This window comes from Anolis sagrei, chromosome 6 (genome assembly GCF_037176765.1).
Source record: "Anolis sagrei isolate rAnoSag1 chromosome 6, rAnoSag1.mat, whole genome shotgun sequence".
NCBI lineage: Eukaryota > Metazoa > Chordata > Lepidosauria > Squamata > Dactyloidae > Anolis > Anolis sagrei.
This window is the reverse complement of record NC_090026.1, coordinates 19,748,536-19,772,107: the sequence shown is the minus strand read 5'-3', so window position 1 is coordinate 19,772,107 and position 23,572 is coordinate 19,748,536. Positions and strand designations below refer to the sequence as shown.

General features: G+C 42.4%; 1 protein-coding gene across 1 annotated transcript in view; it reads left to right on the top strand.

Moving 5' to 3' along the window:
- The window catches only part of CACNG7 (calcium voltage-gated channel auxiliary subunit gamma 7), a 60,151-nt gene that overhangs the window by 23,738 nt on the left and 12,841 nt on the right, over positions 1-23,572 (top strand). The window contains exons 2-5 of the mRNA XM_060780420.2: positions 311-550; positions 4,686-4,790; positions 21,113-21,253; positions 23,163-23,308. Coding sequence (XP_060636403.1) covers positions 355-550; positions 4,686-4,790; positions 21,113-21,253; positions 23,163-23,308 — 588 coding nt within the window. The 5' untranslated portion in view covers positions 311-354. The remainder of the gene's footprint in view (positions 1-310; positions 551-4,685; positions 4,791-21,112; positions 21,254-23,162; positions 23,309-23,572) is intronic.

Here is a 23,572-nt window from a genome sequence, read left to right as displayed (position 1 = left end):
TAAAGGGAACATACATAGTGACTGAAGGGAGTTCTACATAGTTACAAGGAACATACATAGTTACATGGAACTTATAACATGCATAACAAAGATATATAATATTCACAACAAAAATGATATATGAATACTGCTGTGAGTAGTATCACTGCAGTTAGTGGATACTGGTCTTTCTGGTTTCTTGCTCATACCAGTCATGGCAGAAAGGGACATGCAGAGAGAGTTGCGAAAACCCAAATTGATGTGGCCATGCGCTCTAGGAGGAGTGATTGTTGTGACCCTCTGGACTGACTCTTGCTTCTTTCTGTTGCAGGTCCTTGCGCTGCACTTGGCCAGTGACTCCCCCTGTCGCCTAGGATGAGTAACTGCAGCAGCCGCGCCCTGACCCTGCTGTCTAGTGTTTTCGGAGCGTGTGGGCTGCTCCTGGTGGGCATCGCTGTCAGTACGGACTACTGGCTCTTCATGGAGGAAGGGATTGTGTTCCCACAGAACCAGACCACGGAGATAGTCATGGCGCTCCATGCTGGCCTTTGGAGGGTCTGCTTCTTTGCTGGTAAGGATTCTTGGAGAATATATTGTTGAAGGCTTTCATGGCCGGAATCATTGGGTTGTTCTATGTTTTTTGGGCTGTATGGCCATGTTCCGGAAGCATTCTCTCCTGACATTTCTCCTGCATCTATGGCAGGCATCCTCAGAGGTCCAGGGTAGAAGAAAGAACTCTTGTAGGTGTGCCTGTAGCAATTGGCCATCTTGATGAGCAACCCATTTTCCTAGTTTTCAACAGACCTCACAACCTTTGAGGATGCCTGCCATAGATGCAGGCAAAATGTCAGGAGAGAATGCTTCTGGAACATGACCATACACAGGGGTGGCTCAACCCATTACACAAAGTAAGCTTTTGCAGTATAGTTGATTTTGCCCAGGCACTCTTGGGGGAAAATAGACCTTGACATATGTGAGTTGTAGTTACTGGGATGTATAGTTCACCTACAATCGAAGAGCATTCTGAACACCATCAATGGAATTGAACCTAATATGGCACACAGAACTCCCACGACGAACAGAAAATATATATCAGTGATTGGTTGGGGGGTGGGACAAAATACTGTTTGCTTACCGTTGAAAATTACCTAGGGCTGCCTCTGACCATACAGCCCAAAAAACGTACAACAGTCTATTTTTGGATAATGTCTCCTACTTCGGCCTGTAGGAGGTCAACATGTCATCTGCAAGACTAGGTGAGATCAGAGCTTTTGGCTCTGATATTTATACCGTGGTGAATCCTGCTCCAGGTTTAAATCTGAACCTTAAAGATGTCTATTGATACTGCTCAGCACCTTGGATAGTTTCTTTAATGTTCAGACAAATCCCCAGGGTTTAATCACCATTCCAAGCCTCTTCCACACATTTATTTTACCCAAAATATCAAGGCAGATAATCCACAATATCTGCTTTGAATTGGAATATCTGCGTCCACACTGCCATATATCCCAGTTCAAAGCAAATAATATGGGATTTTATTCAGCTGTGTGGAAGGAGCCTTAGTGAGGAGGAAACTGCCAGACACCCCTGGGTCAGGGCTTTGGAAAGTTACTTCTCTGGAACTGATCTGCAAAAATAGCTCATGCTGGCTGGGATTTCTGGGAACTGCAGACCCAAAAAGTTACATTTCCATGTTCTCGGCAAGATCCAAGGTGCTTCATAACTCTTGCATAATGCTTCCAGCTTCCATAATGAAGGTTTGCAGATATGAATTTGATAACTAGTGACAAACCCATACATTGAAGCTAAATGCCATGCTCTGGTCACAAGTCTCAGTCTATATATACTTGCAGCCAAACTTTTGGAAATATGAAGTTGCAAGTCATAAGTGACTTGCATAAAAGTGGCAGTTTTTTTTCATGGATCTTTGATTCAATTCGTCAACTCAGGCCCTCCAGGTCCTCCAGACACTCATAATTCAGAAAATGTAGATGATGAATGGGACCTTGGTGCTGTTTGAAAAGGTTGGAAAGGTAAAGCTGCTTGAATGCTGGTAGCATCTACTTCTGAACATGATTTGGCAGGTTAAGAACTGTCATCGGTTTAAGGAGATCTGGCCTACATTTCAGTAAAATAATAATAATAATAATAATAATAATAATTATAATAATAATTATTATTATTTATAATCGGCTCTATCTCCCTGGGAGGGACTCAGAGCAGATTCCAAACAAAAAGTGGCAAACATTCAATGGCATAATAAAAACAAACAGATAGAGAAACCAAAACAAAACAATAAGTAAAACAACATCAATATAAACTTATAATAACTAGCCAATATATATATATAAGTACTTAAATAAATCTCATCAAACACATTTGCAACATAATAAAATCTAAACAACTAAAATGTATTAAAAGTATAGAATTATTTATTTTATTTTATTTACAGCATTTATATTCCATCTTCTCACCACAAAAGGGACTCAGGGCAGATCACAGAACACATACACGGCAAACATTCAATGCCATTAGACAGACAGGACAGACAACAGATAGAGGTATATGTTGGCATTTTCCCCCAACTTCTGCATCCTAGAGGTTGTGCTTGATTCTGGCCACAGGGGGGTGCTGTCGCTCCATCCTCTATGAGAAAGAGCCCTTGATCACAGACTTCCTCCTTCCTTTGATTGCCGGCATTTTTCTGGTATTTCTTTTTTATAGTGCCGTAAAATACCTCCCCACTTAAGCGGGGAGTAATTTCTCTACTCACAGCTCACAGATGTTTTTGAACTGCTTAGGTGGACAGTGAGCTGTGCTGAAGGTCACCCCGACCCAGGCTTCAAACTGCCAACATTTCAATTGGTGTGATCTATTGGTGCTGGTGATTAACCAGCTATGCTAAAACTTGGCCCATGGTTTACAGCAGAAAGGAAATCCATCTTCCTTTCAATTTTGGAGCCACTGGGGACCTGTATCCCAAGGCTTGGCTGATTAGTTCAATTTATAATGCGATTTCTTTCCCATCCACACCCACTCCAACATGCACATTTGGCTTCTTGAGTCCACAGTCCTCCTTCCACACGTGCCAATATTTCACAGGTGAAAACCAGGACACATGTAGCCAAAATAGAAGGTGTTATTAATACTAAATGTCTTGCAGGCAAACAGAGGTTGCAGCACTTTGTCTTTGTCTCAGGGCCCTTCCACACAGCCTTATGTCCCAGAATATCAAGGCAGAAAATCCCACAATATCTGCTTTGTACTGGGTTATCTGAATCCACACTGCCATATACTCCAGTTCAAAGCAGATAATGTGGGATTTTATTCAGTTGTGTAGAAGGGGTCCTAATGGGAAATGAAAGACTCTTCTCTTTCTTCTTGCTGCATTATTTTAGTGGAAAATGAGATTTGCATTTTGACCTCTGTTGCAGCAACTAAAGAAACCTGAAGGCAAAGTTGGAGGAAGATAAAGAAACCGGGGCATTTTAGAAGCATCTGAAAAAGTCAGATGGCAGAGGACTAATTGATACTCTCCTTATCACACTGGGAAATTTGGGGAAAAAATGTTCTCTTTTCCATAGCCACTCCAGTCCTTCCCCTACACTCCAAGTCCCTTTTCTGTTTGGCCTTCCTTCTTTCAAATCTGTAATGATTTGCTTCTTTTTGCTGAGTCAGATTAGCCCATGAGAAGGTTTAAAAATAGATAGAAATGCAAACTTGATAAATAAAAACCAGAGGAAGGCTGTAAATAGCAGGATCTATTGTTGGACTCTCAGTCACGGGGCCACCGTATACTGGAGCCAATATGATGGCACATGACAACAATAAATGAAAACCTTGAGTTTGACACATGTGTCATAGCCAGAAAAGCACAGAAATTGAGAGTTTTATTATAAGGCTCCTCCACAACAGAGATGCCTTGTACTTAGGCAAGTGACTAACACTTTAGATGAAAAATCATTGGGATTATATCCTTTCCAGGAAAAAGAAATGTGCTCAGTTAGGGAAGTACATGGGACACCCTGGTGGCACAGCAGGTTAAACCGCTCAGCTGCTGGACTTGCTGACCAAAAGGTTGGCAGTTCAAATCTGGGGAGAGGGTGAGCTCCTGCTGTTAGCCCCAGCTTCTGCCAACCTAGCAGTTCAAAAACATGCAAATGTGAGTAGATCAATAGGTACTGCTTCTGCAGAAAGGTGATGGCATGCCATGTATACATGCTGACCACATGACCTTGGAGGAGTCTATGGACAATGCCAGCTCTTTGGCTTAGAAATGGAGATGAGCACCACTCCCCAGAGTCAGACACAACTAGACTTAATGTCAGGGGAAATCTTTACCTTTATCTTTTGGGGCAAGTACAGCAAGGGAAATCAATGACCGGTCAATCCCTGAGAGAAGGCCAGAGGGAAGCCATTGACGTAGTCAAACCTCAGTGCAGCTCTCAAGATACAAACCTGCTTTCACTCCATTCCCAGAATTTGCCTTTCCTCTTAGGGCCCTTCCACACAGCCCTATATCCCAAAATATCAAGGCTGAAAATCCCACAATATCTGCTTTGAACTGAGTTATCTGAGTCCACACTCAGATAATGTGGGATTTCCTGCCTTGATATTCTGGGATATAGGGCTGTGTGGAAGGACCCTTAGTGACTTAATCGACTGCTTCTATTGCATGGCATTAATCTGCTTTTTTTCTCTTGCAGGTCAGAAAAAAGGCAGCTGTGTTGCTTCTGAATACTTCCTTGAACCGAGGCCCGACCCTGATCCCGAAGGTCCTCTTGTTACAGAGAACACCGAAAACATCCTCAGTGAGTGGATCATCTTTCAGTTTGTTCAGCATTTTACAAAACATAGAGGCACAACAGTCCCTTAAGAGCAGTTCTTTCAGAGACGTCCCAGACACAAGGCCATTTAGGAAATCAGCAACTATGTAAACAGCTCATTTGAAGGAAATAGCAGGTGTGCCTGGGAGTGTGTGTGGTGCTTTCCAGATCAGGACCATAGCCGGAGCAAAAAGATCCTCCCAAATTCTCCACACCAGGATCCTGATCTAGATTAATTCCTTTGGCATATCTTTCAAAAATTGGTAGTTATATGAGTGACAGCTTGTCTTGTTTGGCTCACGAAGGCCATCACTTAATCTTAAGTGTGAAGAGTGGGGAATCCATGTTTACAAAGAGACCTGTTCAGTTTGGCATGGGAGGACCAAGGACTTATACTGGGCATGGGCAATCTTTAGCCCTCCATGTGTTTTGGACTTCAACTCCCACAATTCCTAACAGCCTCAGGCCCTTTCCTTTCCCCCCTCAGCCACTTAAGCGGCTGAGGGGGGAAAGGAAGGGGCCTGAGGCTGTTAGGAATTGTGGGAGTTGAAGTCCAAAACACATGGAGGGCCAAAGTTTACCCATGCCTGACCTATAGTGAGGATGGTCTTCCATAATTCTCTAACCTGCATGTTGATTAGAATTCTGGAAGGTGTAGTGCAAAAAAATAACTTTTCAAAGCTCTGTCTCTACTACTATTCAAGTCTTCTTTCCCTAAGAAAAGAGGGCAAAGGTCCTACAGATCCCCAGCAACAGCTCACATCTAGTGAGCAGACTGAGCACACCTCCAATGATCACCTGGCCATGTCTTTCATTTCTATTTTAATTATATTTCTAAATCTGTGTCTCCACAGATAAATTAGCACATGAAAATTGTTTATGCAGCTCTTCTTCCTCTCTTCTTTCTCCCCTGGCAATGCAATAGCCTGCCCTCCACTAATTTCAAAGCTGAGAGGTAATTGTTTCTCTCGGGTCTCTTTCAACCACACTGTTGATACCAGTTTAACTGCCATGGCAGTGAAAAGTGGAGTCCTAGGGCCATAATTGGCTAGTGTTAAAGTTGTAGGTCCACAAAGCTCTTACTTCCTTTGCAATATATTGCCAAATGTTCAAAAGGCAGTGTGACAACTAGATCTTGTGAAATGAGCAGTGGCTGTTGTTCTGTCAAAGGCTTTCATGGCCAAAATCACGGGGTTGTGAGTTTTCCAGGTGGTATGGCCATGTTCCAGAAGAATTCTCTCCTAACGTTTTGCCTACATATATGGCAGGCATCCTCAGAGGTTGTGAAGTCTGGTGGAAACCCCATTTTCCTAGTCTCCAGCAAACTTCACACCTCTGCTGATTCCTGCCATAGATGCAGGTGAAATGTCAGGAGAGAATGCTTCTGGAACATGACCATACTGCCCGGAAAAATCACAACAACGCACTGAACAGTGGCTGTTTGGAAAAAGAGTTGATTGAAATGAGATGAAATCAAACATTTAGAAATCATGAAGAATGACAACTACACCATTTAAGATGTTGTCCCAGCTGAAATCTCCTCCCAATATCCAATCATGACTCCAAGGAGTTCAAGAATAGAGCAGAATTTTCTCCCGACTTCACAGCTATTGATCTGCAGTGGACCTCAAGGATGAGTATGGATTTGAAACCAGGCTTCCCCGCTTTTGCTCAGAAGTGGAAACCCTACACAGCTAGCACCTTTCTGCATGCAACTCCTGTGATCTTTCTTCTTGGAGGACCAAGGTTCAAATCCTTTCTCAACCTCATGCCCACTGGAAATCCCAAATCTCTCCCTTAACTTTGGCTGAGAAAAAAAATTCTAGGAGACTTCCAGAAGTATCCAATTTTGGATTGCTATGAGTATCCATTTTGCTTTAAAACAAAATGTATGCTCAATCTATGCACCTTGTTTTACTCAAACCACCCCCCTCCATATGTTTTCCAAAGATAGTGTGGACTATTTTCCCCCCTGGAGTTTGGTGGACTGGTCCCCAATTGGCTTCTAGATCTCCTAAGCTTGTCCACCCATATTGTAACCACTCTCCCCTTTCTGGCTTGAATAGGGAAAAACAAGGATGATTCATTTTCTAGGCACAGAGACCAGAAGGTGGGGTGTTATAAACAGGGATGGTATGATCATAGGCATCTTTGGACTGTACATGTTTGCAGATACATACTCAATTGTAGCTGATGTTGTCCTTGGCAGCTAGTCTTATGTTGTCTAGTAATAAACATATATGTGATTGAAGTCTGGGAGGTGTGACCTGGTGCATCCCCAGATCAAGCCTCATTCCAGCCACGAACCTGATCAGAACACCATTGTTTCAGTCTGGGCTGGCCATCTAGAATACAAAGCCCATAAGGCAGTGGTTCTCAACCTGTGGGTCCATAGGTGTTTTGACCTACAACTCCCAGAAATCCCAGTCAGTTTATCAGCTGCTAGGGTTTCTGGGAGTTGAAGGCCAAAACAACCGTTTTAGAACCACTGCCATAAGGAAATATAACAGTATGGAGCTATTATTTAAAAAATTACTAAAAACATAGTTCAGTTCAAATGTCACAGCAAAATGGGCTCCAAGCTTCTGTACTTACCCTTCACATGCTCCTGAGTCCTATTCCTCGTTTTTTGGTTCATGGTAGTTCTAGTTTGCTGTGATCTCCAAAGCAAGTTTTGTGTCTTTCTATGAACTTGGGTGAATGGGATGTTGTTCATAGACAGTGTCTAAAAACATTAAAGTGCTATCAGACTTAGACCCCTTATGGCCTTTCCATCTCTTGGCAAGCAGTACTGTATGTGTATGTGACCAACCCCTAAACCTACTGGTTTCCCCCAGATATAGGCTAAGCGTTGATGTCAGGACGAATTGCCAGTCATCAATGTCTGTATGTGGAATGAAGGGTGTTTGTGTGTCTAATCTTGTCATTTGTTTTCTGCTGATCCAACTATTCTCCTTTTAAATCAGGAGTGGGGGAGATGTGCTGCACATATTCTTCATGCAGCCTGCAACCCCTGTTTTGCAATCCTTGAGATTGGCAATGCTCCTAGATGCCTGTAAAAATTGTAAATTTCCATCTCTAAAAATTATCAAACTTTCCCCAGAGGCAAGCATGACTTGTGGTTGGGATGTAGTGGGAGATTTGCCTCCATAATCTTCAAAATTGCATCTTCCTCCACACTGAATTTTGGGCAGAATTTGCAAGTGATGCCATGTCCTTTCTGTGTCACCTGTGATGCCTTCATATATCCTAGTGGATGTGTGCAGGTTTGTGACCCTTCTCTGTTCAATAGGGGGAGTCTACCCAAGACATCTGCCCTCAATTGATTGCTTTGAGTCTCCTTGAGAGAAAAAGCAGGGTAATAATAATAATAATAATAATAATAATAATAATAATAGGATCTGGAACACAGATAAATCTAAGCTTTCATGGAGGCTTCTACTTACATTCAAGACAGCATAAGAAGACCCCCCCCCCCCCCTATACTTCTTTGCTCAACCTGAGATGGTCAAGAACATGGGTTGTGGAATTGGTGTTCATTGTTCCCATACTTCCTTCTCATGATAATGTCTACTATCACACTTAAACTTTTAGAATGGCAAGTGAGATCAGACCTTCAAAAACAAGCCTTTTGGACCCTTAGAACCTCCTACCGGCATGATGAATGCATTTTAGTCCCAAAAAGTAATTTTGTGAATGGATTACCTTCAAACCAGAACTATTTATGTTAGTTGCAAACTATAGTTTGCAGTTCTGGTATGGTAGAGGTGAAATATGTTTTTATTTTGGTGTTGTAATGTGATCTGGGCTAACCACACTTTGTCCAACTGGGACATTATGGCAAAATACAGTTACCAAACTAGGGATAAGATGGTAGAGAATGAATAGAGACCAGGAGAGGGGAGAAGGATGGGAACCAGAGTAATCGAAACCAGCAGCCAAAGAAGACTGTGAAGTGCCTCAATGGCTGGGAGGGAAAATAAATAATGACAATGATTTCATATTATATGTTTGTTTATTTTATTTCTCCGAGCTGTATGTATAGTGACAGGAGCACCCTCTGGTGGCTCCACCACAATGGTTAGCTTTGGGAAAAGCTGCAGAGGCCTCTGTGACACAGACCGTCTCCCACTCTCATGGCATTACACTGCCCTTGTAAGCCAAACCTCACTGATTTCAGTGGAACTGGTTAATAAAGCAGTCACTATCCAGTGACCCTAGCTGGTGAAGCCATAGTAGCCCAATCTTGCATCCTTGCAAAGACTACAGCAACTCTTAGTACCTTCTCCCCTATCCACACATTTCCAGCATGCTGCAAAAGCTTAAATGGATTTTAATAGCCTAGACTGCAGAGCATTGCAGCAAAAATCCAGTAGCAGATAGATATAAATGGGTAGATGTTTGCCAGTAGGCCGATAAATAGATAGCTAGGCAGGCAGGCAGATGGACACTGGCTACCTTCAACCTGCACAATCCATTCAATGTTGTGGCCCAACACAAAAGCAAGAAAACTCCTGTTTTTTGCTTCCTGTTTGCAAGGGACTGTGTGTGTCAGGAAGGGCAGCCAACTGGCGGCCACATAAGGCTTCAGCACCTTGGAGAGCGTCTTTGACTCCTAAAGAATAGAGACTAGATTCATCACGCCTCACAAAGAAGCTACCATTAGTGACGACTGTTGGCTTGGTGTGGGGTTTAAGCACTGGACCATGATTCTGGAGACTAGGGTTCAAATCACCGCTCAACCATGAAATCCATTGAGTGACCTTGGGCAAGTCATGTGCCTCAAAGGAGAATATGGGAAATTGGGAAATGGAACATGGTTGTACAACCCGGAAAACTCACAACCATTTAGTTGAGAAGAAAATCTAGTGATGAGTTTGCCTCATGGTTGCCATAGGTCAGAAACAACTTGAAGGTACAACAACAACAACAACAACAACAACAACAACAGCAACAGATGATATGGAAAAATGGGACAAGATTCCCTGGTTTTTTTTTGGGGGGGGGGGGTGATGGACAGTAACAATGATTATATAGCTCTTCCTTTCTTCTGAACCACATCATCATCATCATCATCATTATCACTATTAGTCTGCATCAATAGCAGTATAGATCAAAAGGAGTCATATCCCACTCTATTCTGCTTTGGTCAGGCCTCACATGGAGTACTATGTTCAGTTCTGGGCAAAGGAATTCAAGAAGGGTATTTATTGACAAGCAGGAAGGTGTCCTGAGAAGAGCAACCGAAATGATCAAATGTTTGGAGCTGGTATGTTTAGCTTGTAGAGAAAGGAAGGCTGAGAAGGGACAAGACAGCCATGTTTAAATATTTGAAAGGATGTCACATTGTGTTCTGCTGCCCTGGAGACTAGGATACTGAGCAATGGATTCAAATTGCAGGGGAAAAAAGATTCTACCTAAATGTTAGGAAGACCTTCCTGATTGTAAATGTGTTTGGCAGTGGAACATGCTGCTTCAGAGCATGGTAAAGTCTCCTTCTCTGGAGATTTTTAAACAGAGGCTGGATGGCCATATCTCAGGGGTGCTTTGGTTGTGTTTTCCTGAATGGCAGAATGGGGTTGGACTGGGTGGCTCTTAGGGTCTCTTCCAACTCTGTGTTTCTGTGAGCCTATTACTACTACTACCATTAATACCCTATGTTTTCCTCAGCACTAGTGACATGCTATAATTAAAAAGCAATTTGTTGTTGCATATTCCCAAGCATTTCTGACTTATAATGACCCTAAGGTGAATCTATTGTGGGGTTTTCATGTCAAGATTTGTGCCACGAAACCATCATAAAATTTAGAACCTGTTACAGTATTTCTCTGCAGTGGGGTCCTTGGGTGTGTGTGTGTGTATATATATATATATATAACACAGCCTGTTCTGAACCTTATAGACCAAGCATGGGCAAACTTCAGCCCTCCAGGTGTTTTGGACTACAACTCTCACAATTCCTAACAGCCTACCAGCTGTTAGGAACTGTGGAAATTGTAATCCAAAACACCTGGAGGGGCAAAGTTTGTCCATGCTTGTTATAGACTAAGGGAATGTGCCCCTTTATCTCACTGCTGTGTGGCATAATGTAAAATTAACCATGTGTAGTTCATGTTTGATCAGCCCACACACTGCCTTGTCAGAGAAAGAAAATATGTCATGCAGATGAACAGTAAAGAACAAGTACTTTACTCTTCACAGTTCAGAACAACATAAGTACAATGTGATCAGATGCACCAACTCACATAATGTCCTTTTATGAGATTTAAAATAGTCTTTCTCTGTCCACGGAGATAAATTCCTTCAGCAGCTTATGAAGTGAGAGTACAAACCAAATTCCGTCCCTTTCTGCTTCTCTCTTTAAACTCTCTCTCTCTGCACTTGCATAGCTCAAGCCTGAACAAAAATGCAACAGTATCCAAAATTCCCAGACTTAACCATCTCCCTGGGCATTGCCCGACCAATCAGCTTCATGCATCTTATTTTACAATTGAAACACACACATTAATTGATTCCTTGCATGCTCCAACATGCTGGATCCCTAGAATCACTGGAAGGAAATGTGTTTTGTGCTTTGGAAAGACTCAGGAGGGCCTTTTCTTTATATGTTACTGCTATATATCAAGAATAGTTGTCCAACAGAACAGGGATAGAGGAGAGACCATCGAGGAAGCAAAGAACAGACAAGACTCTACTGGTTTCAACCCGGTCTTCCATTGCCACCCCCCTTTTCCTTATGCGTCTGTCTTTTCACATGGTAAGCCTGAGGGCAGGGAATGGTCAAATTAGCCATGTGTGAGCTGCTCCGGGAGCCTTATTGGCTGAAGGGTGAGATATAAATACTCAAACAAATGAACTTTTAACTCTATCAAAAATCAATAGGACATAGGAAGTGAAAAATATGGCTGTGGGGGAACATTATTGAGAAATGCATGGTCATTTTTCTTGCAGAAATGTGTTACGTAAACCTTGTTGCACCCCAGAAATGCCCTTTAACTTATTTATTATTTATTTATTTGGAAGTTTTCTATACCGGCCTTCTCACCTCAACCGAGGGACTCAGGTCGGTTTACAGCATATATGCAATTACAAAATATACAAATACAACCAAGTGGAACATCATTAAAGATTAAAACAAAACAATAAAATACAATAAAACATCATCATTACAATTACCCAGGCCAGAACGTCAATACAATCGCAGTCGTAGTCACAGTTCATCAAAGATTCAGTCCTCAAAAGCCACATTCCAGAGCCAGGTCTTTAGTAATTTCCTGAAAGTCAGGAGGGAGGGGACAGATCGGATCTCTAGTGGAAGGGAGTTCCAGAGCCGGGGAGCCACCACCGAGAAGGCCCTGTCTCTCGTCCCCACCAAGCGCAACTGCGAGGGTGGTGGGACCGAGAGCAGGGCCCCTCCGGAAGATCTTAATAACCTTGATGGTTCATAGGGGAGAATCCGTTCGGACAGGTAGACTGGGCCGGAGTCGTTTAGGGCTTTATAGATCAAAACCAGCACTTTGAATTGTGCTCGGAAGCTAATCAGCAGCCAGTGGACCTGGCGTAACAGAGGGGTCGTATGGTCTCTGTACCCTGCTCCTGTTAGCAATCTGGCTGCCGCTCGTTGGACTAATTGAAGCTTCTGGGCAGTCTTCAGAGGCAACCCCACGTAAAGAGTGTTGCAGTAGTCTAAACGGGATGTAACCAGAGCGTGGACTACTGTGGCCAAGTCAGACTTCCTCATCTGCCATTTCCCCACATCTTATACCAGCACCACCACAGTTTTAAGGTCAGGTTTTATTTTATTCTCTTGCACACGGATGCCTTAACTCTGCAGTGTAAACTCTGGGCACCACTGTTAAAAAAACTGATAGGTAAAGGTAAAGGCTTTCCCTGACATTAAGTCCAGTCGTGTCCGACTCTGGGGTTGGTGCTCATCTCCATTTCTAAGCCGAAGAGCTGACATTGTCCATAGATACCTCCAAGGACATGTGGCTGGCATGACTGCATGCAGCGCCATTACCTTCCTGCCAGAGTGGTACCTATTGATCTACTCACAGTTGCATGTTTTCGAACTGCTAGGTTGACAGAGGCTGGGGCTAACAGCGGGAGCTCACCTTGCTCCCTAGATTCAAACCTGCAACCTTTTGGTCAACAAGTTCAGCAGCTCAGCACTTTAACACACTGTGCCACCAGGGGCTCCAGGTCAACCGATATGTTTGGGGATTCTGGAAGCTGTAATGTCATGAAATAATTTTTCAAAGTTCAACGAGAGAGGGCAAGTGGCATTAAGGTTGCTTACTTCTCAGTGAATCTTTCCTCCTGTGTCTTGAAAGCCAACTTGATGGGAAGCCAGATTCAAATGAATTGCCTATGCTCTGAAAACCTTCCTCTGCTGATTTCTTGGAACATGAAGCTCTTTTGAAAGGCACGATATCATTTTTTTTCCCTTCTCAGTTGACACTCCTATGTTTCTTCTCGGATGTATGCGACACATTCCAATATTTTCTTCCCCCAGGACCATGAATGAGCTGCACATTAAAAAAGATCACAGAATGGAAATATTTTTGAGAAATAGAAATGGAAGATTTCTGTGTTTATGTGTCAAGAGGGACTGATACATAAATATGAATATATTTCCGCCCCCTGCTGGCAGATATGAGAAATAGCCAAGCACTGAGATCATTCAGAATGGAGAAATGTTTCACATTTCTAGAGACTAATGCAGGTCACAAAGTGGTGCAGTCTTGGCATGCAGGCAACACAGAAGCTCCTGAAACTCAGTGTTAGTGATAGCTAAGAGGAACTAATATTTGAAAGAAATTAGGAATAGGAATAACTGTCCTGCGTACATTCATTTTTCAACCCACAAACTGTGATTAGTATGCAGAGCCTATAGAAAACCATTGTATGTAAAACATGCCCATTGAACACAGTACAATTGTATGTGAAATGTGTTACAAGATGGAAGAAAAACCCTACATGTAAAGAAGGTGCAGAACATTTCAACTGAAAAATAGACCAGTCTCTTTATCTCCGTCCAACCCAATAGCTTCCATTTGTTTTGGACCACAACTCCCAGCATTCCTCAGCATTAGCCACAATGATGGGCTGATGGGGATTGATGAAGATAGCACATTAGAGAGATCTTTACTATGCATCAGATTAATAGTGGGAAATAGGAAGTTCATGAACTGTAAATTGACTTTTTAGGGTTGTATATCCCGAATTCTGGGGTAGGAAATGGGAAAATGTACAAACTTTCTGTACTACAGCTCCCATAGACCTCCTCTGTCATACCCAGTATTTTTGGTTGATGGAGATGGCATTTTATATGTGGTTTTTAATCTGCTTAATAGATTGTTATGTGTTTTAATTGTTTTAAATGCTTAGATTGCTTATATTTTTATGAGATGTGTTTTATTGTTTACCTGTGCAGCACTGGATTTTTGCCAAATTTGTAAGCGGCCTTGAGTCCCCTCTTGGGATGAGAAAGGCAGGGTAGAAATGAAGTAAATAAATAAATTTCCATAAATCATCCGAATGAGATGACAGCGTTTATCTACCTCAACTCTAGATTGGTATGAAGGTAGATAGCTAGAGTGACTGTGGTGAATTGACAAACGTTTGTGCCCTCAAATGGCAGTGAAGGAAAAAGGCCCTTCTAATCCAAATTAGAAGATCCGCCTAGTCCAAGCCATGGTATTCCCTGTAGTAACCTACAGATGTGAGAGATGGACTTTAGGGAAGGCTGAGCGAAGAAAGATAGATGCTTTTGAGCTGTGGTGTTGGAGGAAAGTTCTGAGAGTGCCTTGGACTGCGAGAAGATCCAACCAGTCCATCCTCCAGGAAATAAAGCCCAACTGCTAATTAGAGGGAAGGATACTAGAGACAAAGTTGAAGTACTTTGGCCACATCACGAGGAGACAGCAAAGCCTGGAGAAGACAATGATGCTGGGGAAAGTGGAAGGTAAAAGGAAGAGGGGCCGACCAAAGGCAAGATGGATGGATGGATGGCATCCTTGAAGTGACTGGACTGACCTTGAAGGAGCTGGGGGTGGTGCCGGCCAACAGGGAGCTCTGGCGTGGGCTGGTCCATGAGGTCACGAAGAGTCGGAGACGACTGAACGAATGAACAACAATCCAAATTAGGTTTCTGAAGAAGACTAACCAGCAATAAGACCAAGAGCAAGTGTATGGGTGACGGACTATGATGGTGGATGGTGATTATGGTGATGGATAGTCATAGGGAGGAGGTAGTAAGTTTGTTTTCTGCTTGCTCTGGAGACTAGGATGGAGAACAATGGCTTCAAACTACAGGAAAGGAGATTCCACCTGAACATTAAGAAGAACTTCCTGACTGTGCGAGCTGTTCAGCAGTGGAACTCTCTGCCCCAGAGTGTGGTGGAGGCTCCTTCTTTGGAGGCTTGAAACAGAGGCTGGATGGCCATCAGTCAGGGGTGCTTTGAATGCGATTTTCCTACTTCTTGGCAGGGGGTTGGACAGGATGGCCCACGAGGTCTCTTCGAACTCTTTGATTCTATGAACTCATGGCTTCTATTGGGGAAAAAAGTCTTTAGCTGATCATGTAACCTTAGGTACCCCCACCCTTAATTCTAGCTATTCGTTTTTATTTCAGTTCAGTTGGTGGAACCTGAAAAATACCATACATAGGTTTTGTGAGCCTGATATCTATCTAAACTTGCCCTGGATATTACTGGAGAGGGGACAGCATCTGCCAAGATGCTTATTGGATACACACGTATGCCAGAAAGAGTTTGAAATGAGATGGTAGAAGAATGCTGATGTGTTAGAATGGATTATCCTACTTCAAGCTGTTTTAATGCATTCAAAATCCCTGCAAGTGAAAGCAGAGAGCCTGTGCAGTTTTTTTCTGTTGGATTAGAACTTTGTAGATCAAGGTTCATATGCCTATTCAGCCATGGATATCCCCTAAGTGGCTGCATTATTTATGAATAAGTCTTGCTCAGAAAACCTTATGAAAGAGTCACCATAATTTGGAGTCAACTTGAAGGCACACAGCAACAACAAAGTAGGGAAATGCGTATAATGAAGCAGGAAGGGGAGAGAAAACCCAGCTAGAACTTTTCTCGTTTTTTTAAAAGTCAACCCCAGCACAAAATTTTATATGCCTGCATATTCACATCCAATAGATTTTCTTCTAGTCCCAAATACCTGGGAGCTTACTATGCTGAATCAAAGAGAAAGGCAATCTCTGCATATTCAACAATGCTGGTATAATCAGCAATACTTTATGCAGTGTAAGTTGATGGGGTTTTTTGCTTATGTCAAGATACAGGACTTTTTGTGTTTGTGAAATGAAGGACTCCTAATATTAGAAACTATTGTGCGCCTGTTTCATGTTTCCCTCCATAGTAAATTTTCATTTCTGGATGACCAGAAAAAGAGGCACAGTGGGAGAATTCAAGGGGAATATACATCAAAGACAACATTGAATGGATCCCTGAAAAACCGTGAATGGGGCAGGATGACTTTGTTCCATTGTTCAAGGGCTCTTTCAAACTACACATTATAACTATGGTTGGACTTTAACTGCCATATTTCCATTCTGTGGAATCCTGGATTTTGTAGTTTAAGGAGAGGTACGTAGATTTCTGATCCAGAAAGCTACAGTTTCACACTCAACTATGAACCTTAAGCTTCCATAGGATGCAGCTTAGGTCATAGAATCATAGAATCAAAGAGTTGGAAGAGACCTCATGGGCCATCCAGTCCAAACCCCTGCCAAGAAGCAGGAATATTGCATTCAAATCACCCCTGACAGATGGCCATCCAGCCTCTGCTTAAAAGACTCCAAAGATGGAGCCTCCACCACACTCTGGGGCAGAGAGTTCCACTGCTGAACGGCTCTCACAGTCCCCAAATTACTCAAAATCCGTAAACCTGAATGTGCAAACTTACTTTCTGTTGCACTCTATTTATTTATTTTATTTATTTGGAACATTATCCCATCCTTTTCAACGGTTCTGGCGCAACTTACCTATCCGAACGTATCTCAGCCTATCAGCCCGCCAGGACCCTTAGATCTTCTGGGGAGGCCCTGCTTTCTATCCCGCCTGCTTCACAGGTGCGGCTGGCGGGTACGAGAGACAGGGCCTTTTCTGTGGTGGCCCCGCGGCTATGGAACGCCCTGCCCTTGGAGGTAAGATCAGCCCCCTCATTGATGGTATTCCGAAGAAGATTGAAGACCTGGATGTTCAAGCAGGCATTTGGTTAACTCAGTGCAATGAATGGTAATTGACTAAAGGACTGGCAATATGGACGACGAACTGGATCACGTTTTTAGTTAAGAGTTGAACTGGATTGGTATTGATGTATGAATTGTGTTTTATGTTTTTTATGCTTTTAACTGTATATTGTTGATTGTTATATTATGTTGTAAACCGTGTTGAGTCGCCGGCTAGGCTGAGAAACGGCGGTATACAAATATAGCAAATAAATAAATAAATAAACCTCCGAAGAGGGACTCAGTATGGCTATCAACAGGTGTTATTCAATGCCAATACACAACACACACACACACACACAACATAGCATAAAATACAGTTAGTAGAAATTAAGACAGTTAAAAATATACATTGCATTAAAACAGTTTGCCAGTTCAAAACGTTATCCTAAAAATAGTCCATTGTCATCCATTAAAACATTGTCTTTTCCAGCAAATCAGTCTATTCTGCAAATTCTTGATCCCACATCCAGAATTTGAGTTTCTTCCAGAAGGTCAGGAGGGAGGGGGAGTATCTTATCTCATTAGGGAGGGAGTTCCACAACCAAGGGGCTACCATGGAGAAGGCCCTGTCTCTTGTCCCCACCAAACGCAACTGCAAAGGTGGTGGGACTGAGAGCAGGGTCTCTTTGGATGATCTTAAGGTCCTTGATGATTCATAGAGGGAGATACGTTCGGACAGGTAAACCTTTTCACCCCACACCTCGCCAGAGTTCAGTACTAACTGTTGGAATTCAACCCCACACTGCCCAAGTCTCAAGTCCTCAAGGATGAACAATTTAGTTAGCTTGGAATAGGCTGGTTTCCATTCCCTCATGTCTCCTGTATGACAGTTGGGAATGTACGGTATCTATTTCTTCTCTCCTCTCTGTTTCTGCTCTCATTCTGATTGGTTGTGTAGAATGGATACTACTGCAAGTCTTTACTTTGACTTCTGTTTCTTAATAATAATAATAATAATAATAATAATAATTTATTTATTTATTTGTACACTACTTTAGCTCCCTGAGGGGACTCAGGATGGTTTCCAACATAGGTAAAGCATTGCACTTATCAACATGAAGACATACAGAATACTCATTAAAAATCATTAAAACACACAAAAAACCATACTATATAACAGGCATACATATTCAAAAAGCCAGTTCAGTATTAATTTCTTACATCTGAGTATGTGCTGTGTGCTTTGAGATCTCTCTCTGCATGTGTGTCAGAGAGATGTAGTGATTGATGTTTTTCCCCCTCTCTTGAAACCTTTGAAGAAATGGGTGTTAGAGTAGCTCAGACCCAGTTCTTTACCATGAAGATGTGTAATTAGTTCTTTATTATTGTAAATAAACCTTTTGTGAATTTTTAAAAAATTGCACTCTGCATCTTTGCCTGCCTAAGCTTTGAATTCTTTACAGCCGCAACCAATGGCACTTCATGCTCAGCTCGCTAATGAGCCGAATGCTCAACTTTAAGTATCCTGTTTATATTTTGGATGCTCTGCTTTATAGGATAGTTTTCCCCAACACTAACTACAGCAGCTTATTGAGTAAAGCATGTACAAAGAGAAAAAAGGCATTTCCCAAAAGAGCAGCAGAGAAGGAAATACAAAAGAGCAGTAGTCCATAAACAAAACAGTAGCAATCCAAAAATGGAAAGGTACATAGAATCAAGAGACCCAAAAACTCAGGCATAAATCCATAAGCATGAAAACAGGAACTTTTTCAAGGCAAGCCCTTCCAGGAACATAGGCAAACACAAGAATCACGAACTTGAACATAGGCAAATACAGAAACTTGAGAGCTGAGACAGGATTCACTTCCTTATAGCAATGTTGTCTCCACTGAAGGCACCAAGTAAACATCACTTAATTTGAACACAAGCCTGACCAAGAAGCCATAAGATCATGTTTAACATGTTTAGCACTTCCCACAGGCCTTCTCACGGACTCGCTTAGAATGCCTAATTTCATTCCCTCCATCTGGAGACTATCAACTGAAAGTCATTTCACATGGGAAGTGCAATCTTCACTGTTTGTAGCTTGGGAACAAGCACAAGAATCCCACACAGGAGCCTCTTCGGCCTGCAGTTCCCTCAAGTCACTAACAGATGCTGCACTTTGAAACCCATCAATTCCCCCATTCTTTGAAAAATGCCAGAAAAATCCCCCGTCACTTGCTGAGCCATAATACTTTCAGTGTTTCTGGCATGTCTTTTTAATTGATTTTCAGTGAAAAATGTGTATATGTTGCCTATCTCAGGCATGAAAACTGCTCCCCCCACCCCAACCTCACCAAAGCAGCTCACCTGTGCCTCAGAACATGTTTGCTGGGGGATGTTGTCAAAAAGAAACTTTCCCCAAAGGAATTGGTAGGTACATCAAGTGCAAAATTGGGAGGGAATCCTACACCTTTCATGTGAGAAGTTTTTGGCAGTTCCTGAAAAGTTCAGGGGGGGATGCCTGCATCTTCCCAACAGGATTATACAGACAATAGAGGAGCCCTGTTACCTAACGTGTAATTAGCTTTTATAAAATGAGCAATACAAATACAAGAAAAAGTAGATGACAGGCAGTAATTATACCATCTTAGCATAGTAACTAGCATATAGTTTGAGGAATAAGTGGAATTCAGGGAATGGGGTTGTTTGAGGACACTTAAAACAAAAAAGAAATCCAGTTTTTCAGTCATTGGGTTGCTGTGGGTTTTCTGGGCTGCATGGTCATGTCCCAGAAGTATTCTGTTGGAAACTAGGCAAGTGAGTTTTATATATCTGTGGAATGTCCAGGGTGGGAAAAAGAACTCTTGTCTGCTTGAAGCAAGTGTGAATGTTGCAATTGGCCACCTTGATTAGCACTTAATGGCCTTGCAGTTTCAAAGTCTGAATGGTTGCTTACTTGATGCCTTTATCGAGCCATTATTGTTAAAATAGATACCTGTGTTTTATCAAATAAAATTTTTGTTTTGTTATCTGGGAATTATGTAAATAGTACCTCAACCCATCTGGAGGGTTTTGGGTTGGCACCAATATATATTATCTCCCTTTTCTGTTGTGGGGAGGAGAAAGGCAGAGTTTAGAGACCGTGTTATTATTATGACCATGTTAGTATTATTATCTCTGCTTGGATACCATATATCCCAATAACTACCTCACATTCCTGAGTAAGCACTTATTATTCACAGGATACTGCTTCCTGATTACACTTTCTAACCAAAACTCAACCATGAAATTTTCTCAGAAATGTTCTAAGCTTCATCCTGGTTTGTCAGAATTAAGCATTTCCCTGGTTCTGAGGGCATAGGAGAGTTGTTTCAGGGTCATTTAAAACACTGTTTAATTCTGCAATTGGTGATATTTTCTGCTAAGCTGACTCACTTGAACTTTCCCCATTTGATCGGGTACCACATCTAAACTCATCCAAAACCTGCCAGGAATATACCTGTGATTGCTTAGCCAGTAGGCAGAAATGATCTTTAGACAAAGATCTCTTATAGTTGGGTTGTTGTGTTTTCCGAGCTGTATGGCCATGTTCCAAAAGCATTCTCTCCTTACGTTTTGCCTTCATCTATGGCAGACATACTGAAAGGTTGTGAGGTCTGTTGAAAACTAGGAAAATGGGGTTCATATATGTCCAAGGTGGAAAGAACTCTTGTCTGTTTGAGGTAGGTGTGAATGTAACAATTGACCACCTTGATTCGCAACCCCATTTTCCTAGTTTCCAACAGACCTCACAACCTCTGAGGATGCTTGCCATAGATGCAGGTGAAACGTCAGGAGAGAATGCTTCTGGAACATGGCCATACAGCCCGGAAAACACACAACAACCCAGTGATTCCGCCATGAAAGCCTTCAACAATACATTCTCTTATTGTTATTGATCAAAGTTACGTCATAAGGCTGAGCTGTAGTATTCAGTCTCTGGGACTCACTCCTTTTAGACTTTTGTGCTCAGTTGAGCCGGGTTCAGTTTGAGTTGACTTGAATTTAACCTCAAGACGTTCAACTTCTTCTTTTCTTCTTTCCTCTCCCTACCTTTCCCTTTCTTTCTGAGCAGAGACCATCCGCACAGCAACCCCTTTCCCCATGGTCAGCCTCTTCCTCGTCTTCACAGCATTTGTCATTAGCAACATTGGACATATCCGCCCCCAGAGGACCATCCTAGCCTTCGTTTCTGGGATCTTCTTCATCCTCTCTGGTAAGACGTGGAGGAGAAGCATTTGACAGTGGGCTATTTCACCAGAGTCTGTGTTGTTGGCAATGACTGGAGGATTCAGGGAGGTGTTGTCCAAAAAAGAGTGTCTGTGTTCTGATGATAACTTGGGATAGTGTAGATCAGTGGTTCTCAACCTTGGGTCCCCAGATGTTTTTGGCCTACAACTCCCAGAAATCCCAGCCAGTTTACCAGCTGTTAGGATTTCTGGGAGTTGAAGGCCAAAAACATCTGGGACCCCAGATTGAGAACCACAGGTGTAGATCAAGGAAAAATGTAATGAGGTGAACCACAATGTTCACTTTTCTTGGGAAAAATCTGGGGATACATGAAAAAAATGTAGGATTCTGGTGAAGACCTTGAACAGAGCAAGTTTAGATGGGACAGTGAGATGAGACTGATCTTCAGATGAGTGGATGAGGAATTATACTTTCAAGTTCTGTCTTCAGCTCACCTACTTGAGTAATTTCATTGTCACCAATGCCATACCACTGTATGTAGCATAGTGGTTATCTCTGCCTGTCTGCGACACCAGAACATCAAAACATTAAAAATGTTACCTTTTTGGACTGCATTGCCTAGAATCTCTAAACTCAAATATATTGAATGACACTAGCCATGCTGACTGAAGGATTCTGGGAGTTGTTTCAATCTTAGCATTGTGTCTCACCAAACCAGCTGAATTTGTCTTTTGGCATTGAAGCTGTGTACCTTCTCTTTGTTGCATGTTATCAGGGCCAAGAAGAATAACCTAGCACCAGGCTTATTTATTTATTTACATTATTTCTATCACACCCATTTCAGCCCAAAGGCGACTCAGGGCGGTATACATAGTTGGCACAATTCGATGCCGAAACAAAATACATACATTAATAAAGCAAAAACATTAAGTGCAATTAAACATAAACGACAGTGCATAATAAACAATTTAAAAAAGAACTATGGCTTGAAGTTATGAGATGGAATTAAGTAGATACGAACAAGTTTAAGCCTTAGCAGTTCAGTGTTAGACAAAATAAAAAGATTGCAATTTGAGGACACTATAAAAAAGACTCTATAAAAATGTCAGGAGGTATGTAACATACGCACACACCAGCACATACATGTATAATTTCTTGAATGATAGCCAGTTCACTCTGTGCTAGAGGGTCAGCAGAGAAAACGAGTGTTTGCTTTCTGGGCATTTTTTTTTCATGTCAGGAGCAGCTTGAGAAACTGCAAGTCGCTTCTGGTGTGAGAGAATTGGCCGTCTGCAAGGACGTTGCCCAGGGGACACTTGGGTGTGGAACCATCCTGTGAAAGGCTTCTCTCATGTCTCTGCATGAGAAGTTAGAGCTGACAGACAGAGCTCAACCCTACAAATAAGATATGTGCAGTGTACACAGGAATGTGTTCATTTTTTTCAAACTTTAGTATAGCCCCAAACAATCTGAGGGCCTGTGAACTGGTCCTCGGCATAAAACATTTGAGGACACTTGGTTTAGGTGATGCATGGATATAAGCTTGATATGATTCACAGACCTGGGTTATATGGCAGGGTGGACTCAGATAACCCAGTTCAAAGCAGATATTATGGGATTTTCTGCTTTGATATTCTGTGTTATAAGGCTGTGTGGAAGGGCCCTCTGTTCTCCTTCACCTTGTTGGTCTTTGGGTGTCTGCCACCTGAAGAAATAAGTTTGCTTTGTCTCATGATAGGGCCGGGTTGGCTCTGTGCCTGGAAACAGTTGACTCCCTGGTCTGCTGAACGCAACTATGTACACCTGTTTTCTTGCCCAGGAAACAGTTATATGGCCAGTGTAGGAAGCTGCCCTCGCAGGCCAGCCTTGGAGTAACATAATAAGCTCTCTCCCCTCCTTCTTCCTCTCCTCCCTTTCTATACCCTTTTTTGCAGGGCTCTCTCTGGTGGTGGGCTTGGTCTTGTACATCTCCAGCATCAATGATGAAGTGATGAACCGTCCCAGTGGCTCCGAGCAGTATTTCCAGTACCGCTATGGATGGTCCTTCGCTTTTGCTGCTTCTTCCTTCTTGCTCAAAGAGGTACAGGAGAGAAGGCAATGCTTCTTGCTTTCCCGGATGCAGCACATTTATGTATGGATCCACACACACACCTGCATGCAGTCTAAAATGAAAGAACTAGATTTGGGTGAGAAGTTTGTTTTGGCCAAAGTGGCCACATTGAGTATCAGAGAAGCTCACTGGAGCAAAGGGAAAAAGATGGTATCTGAAATATCATCATCTTCTAGCCTTTAGCTTAAATCTGTTATTGCCAGTAACCCATCAACCCAAGATTGACGAAACCCT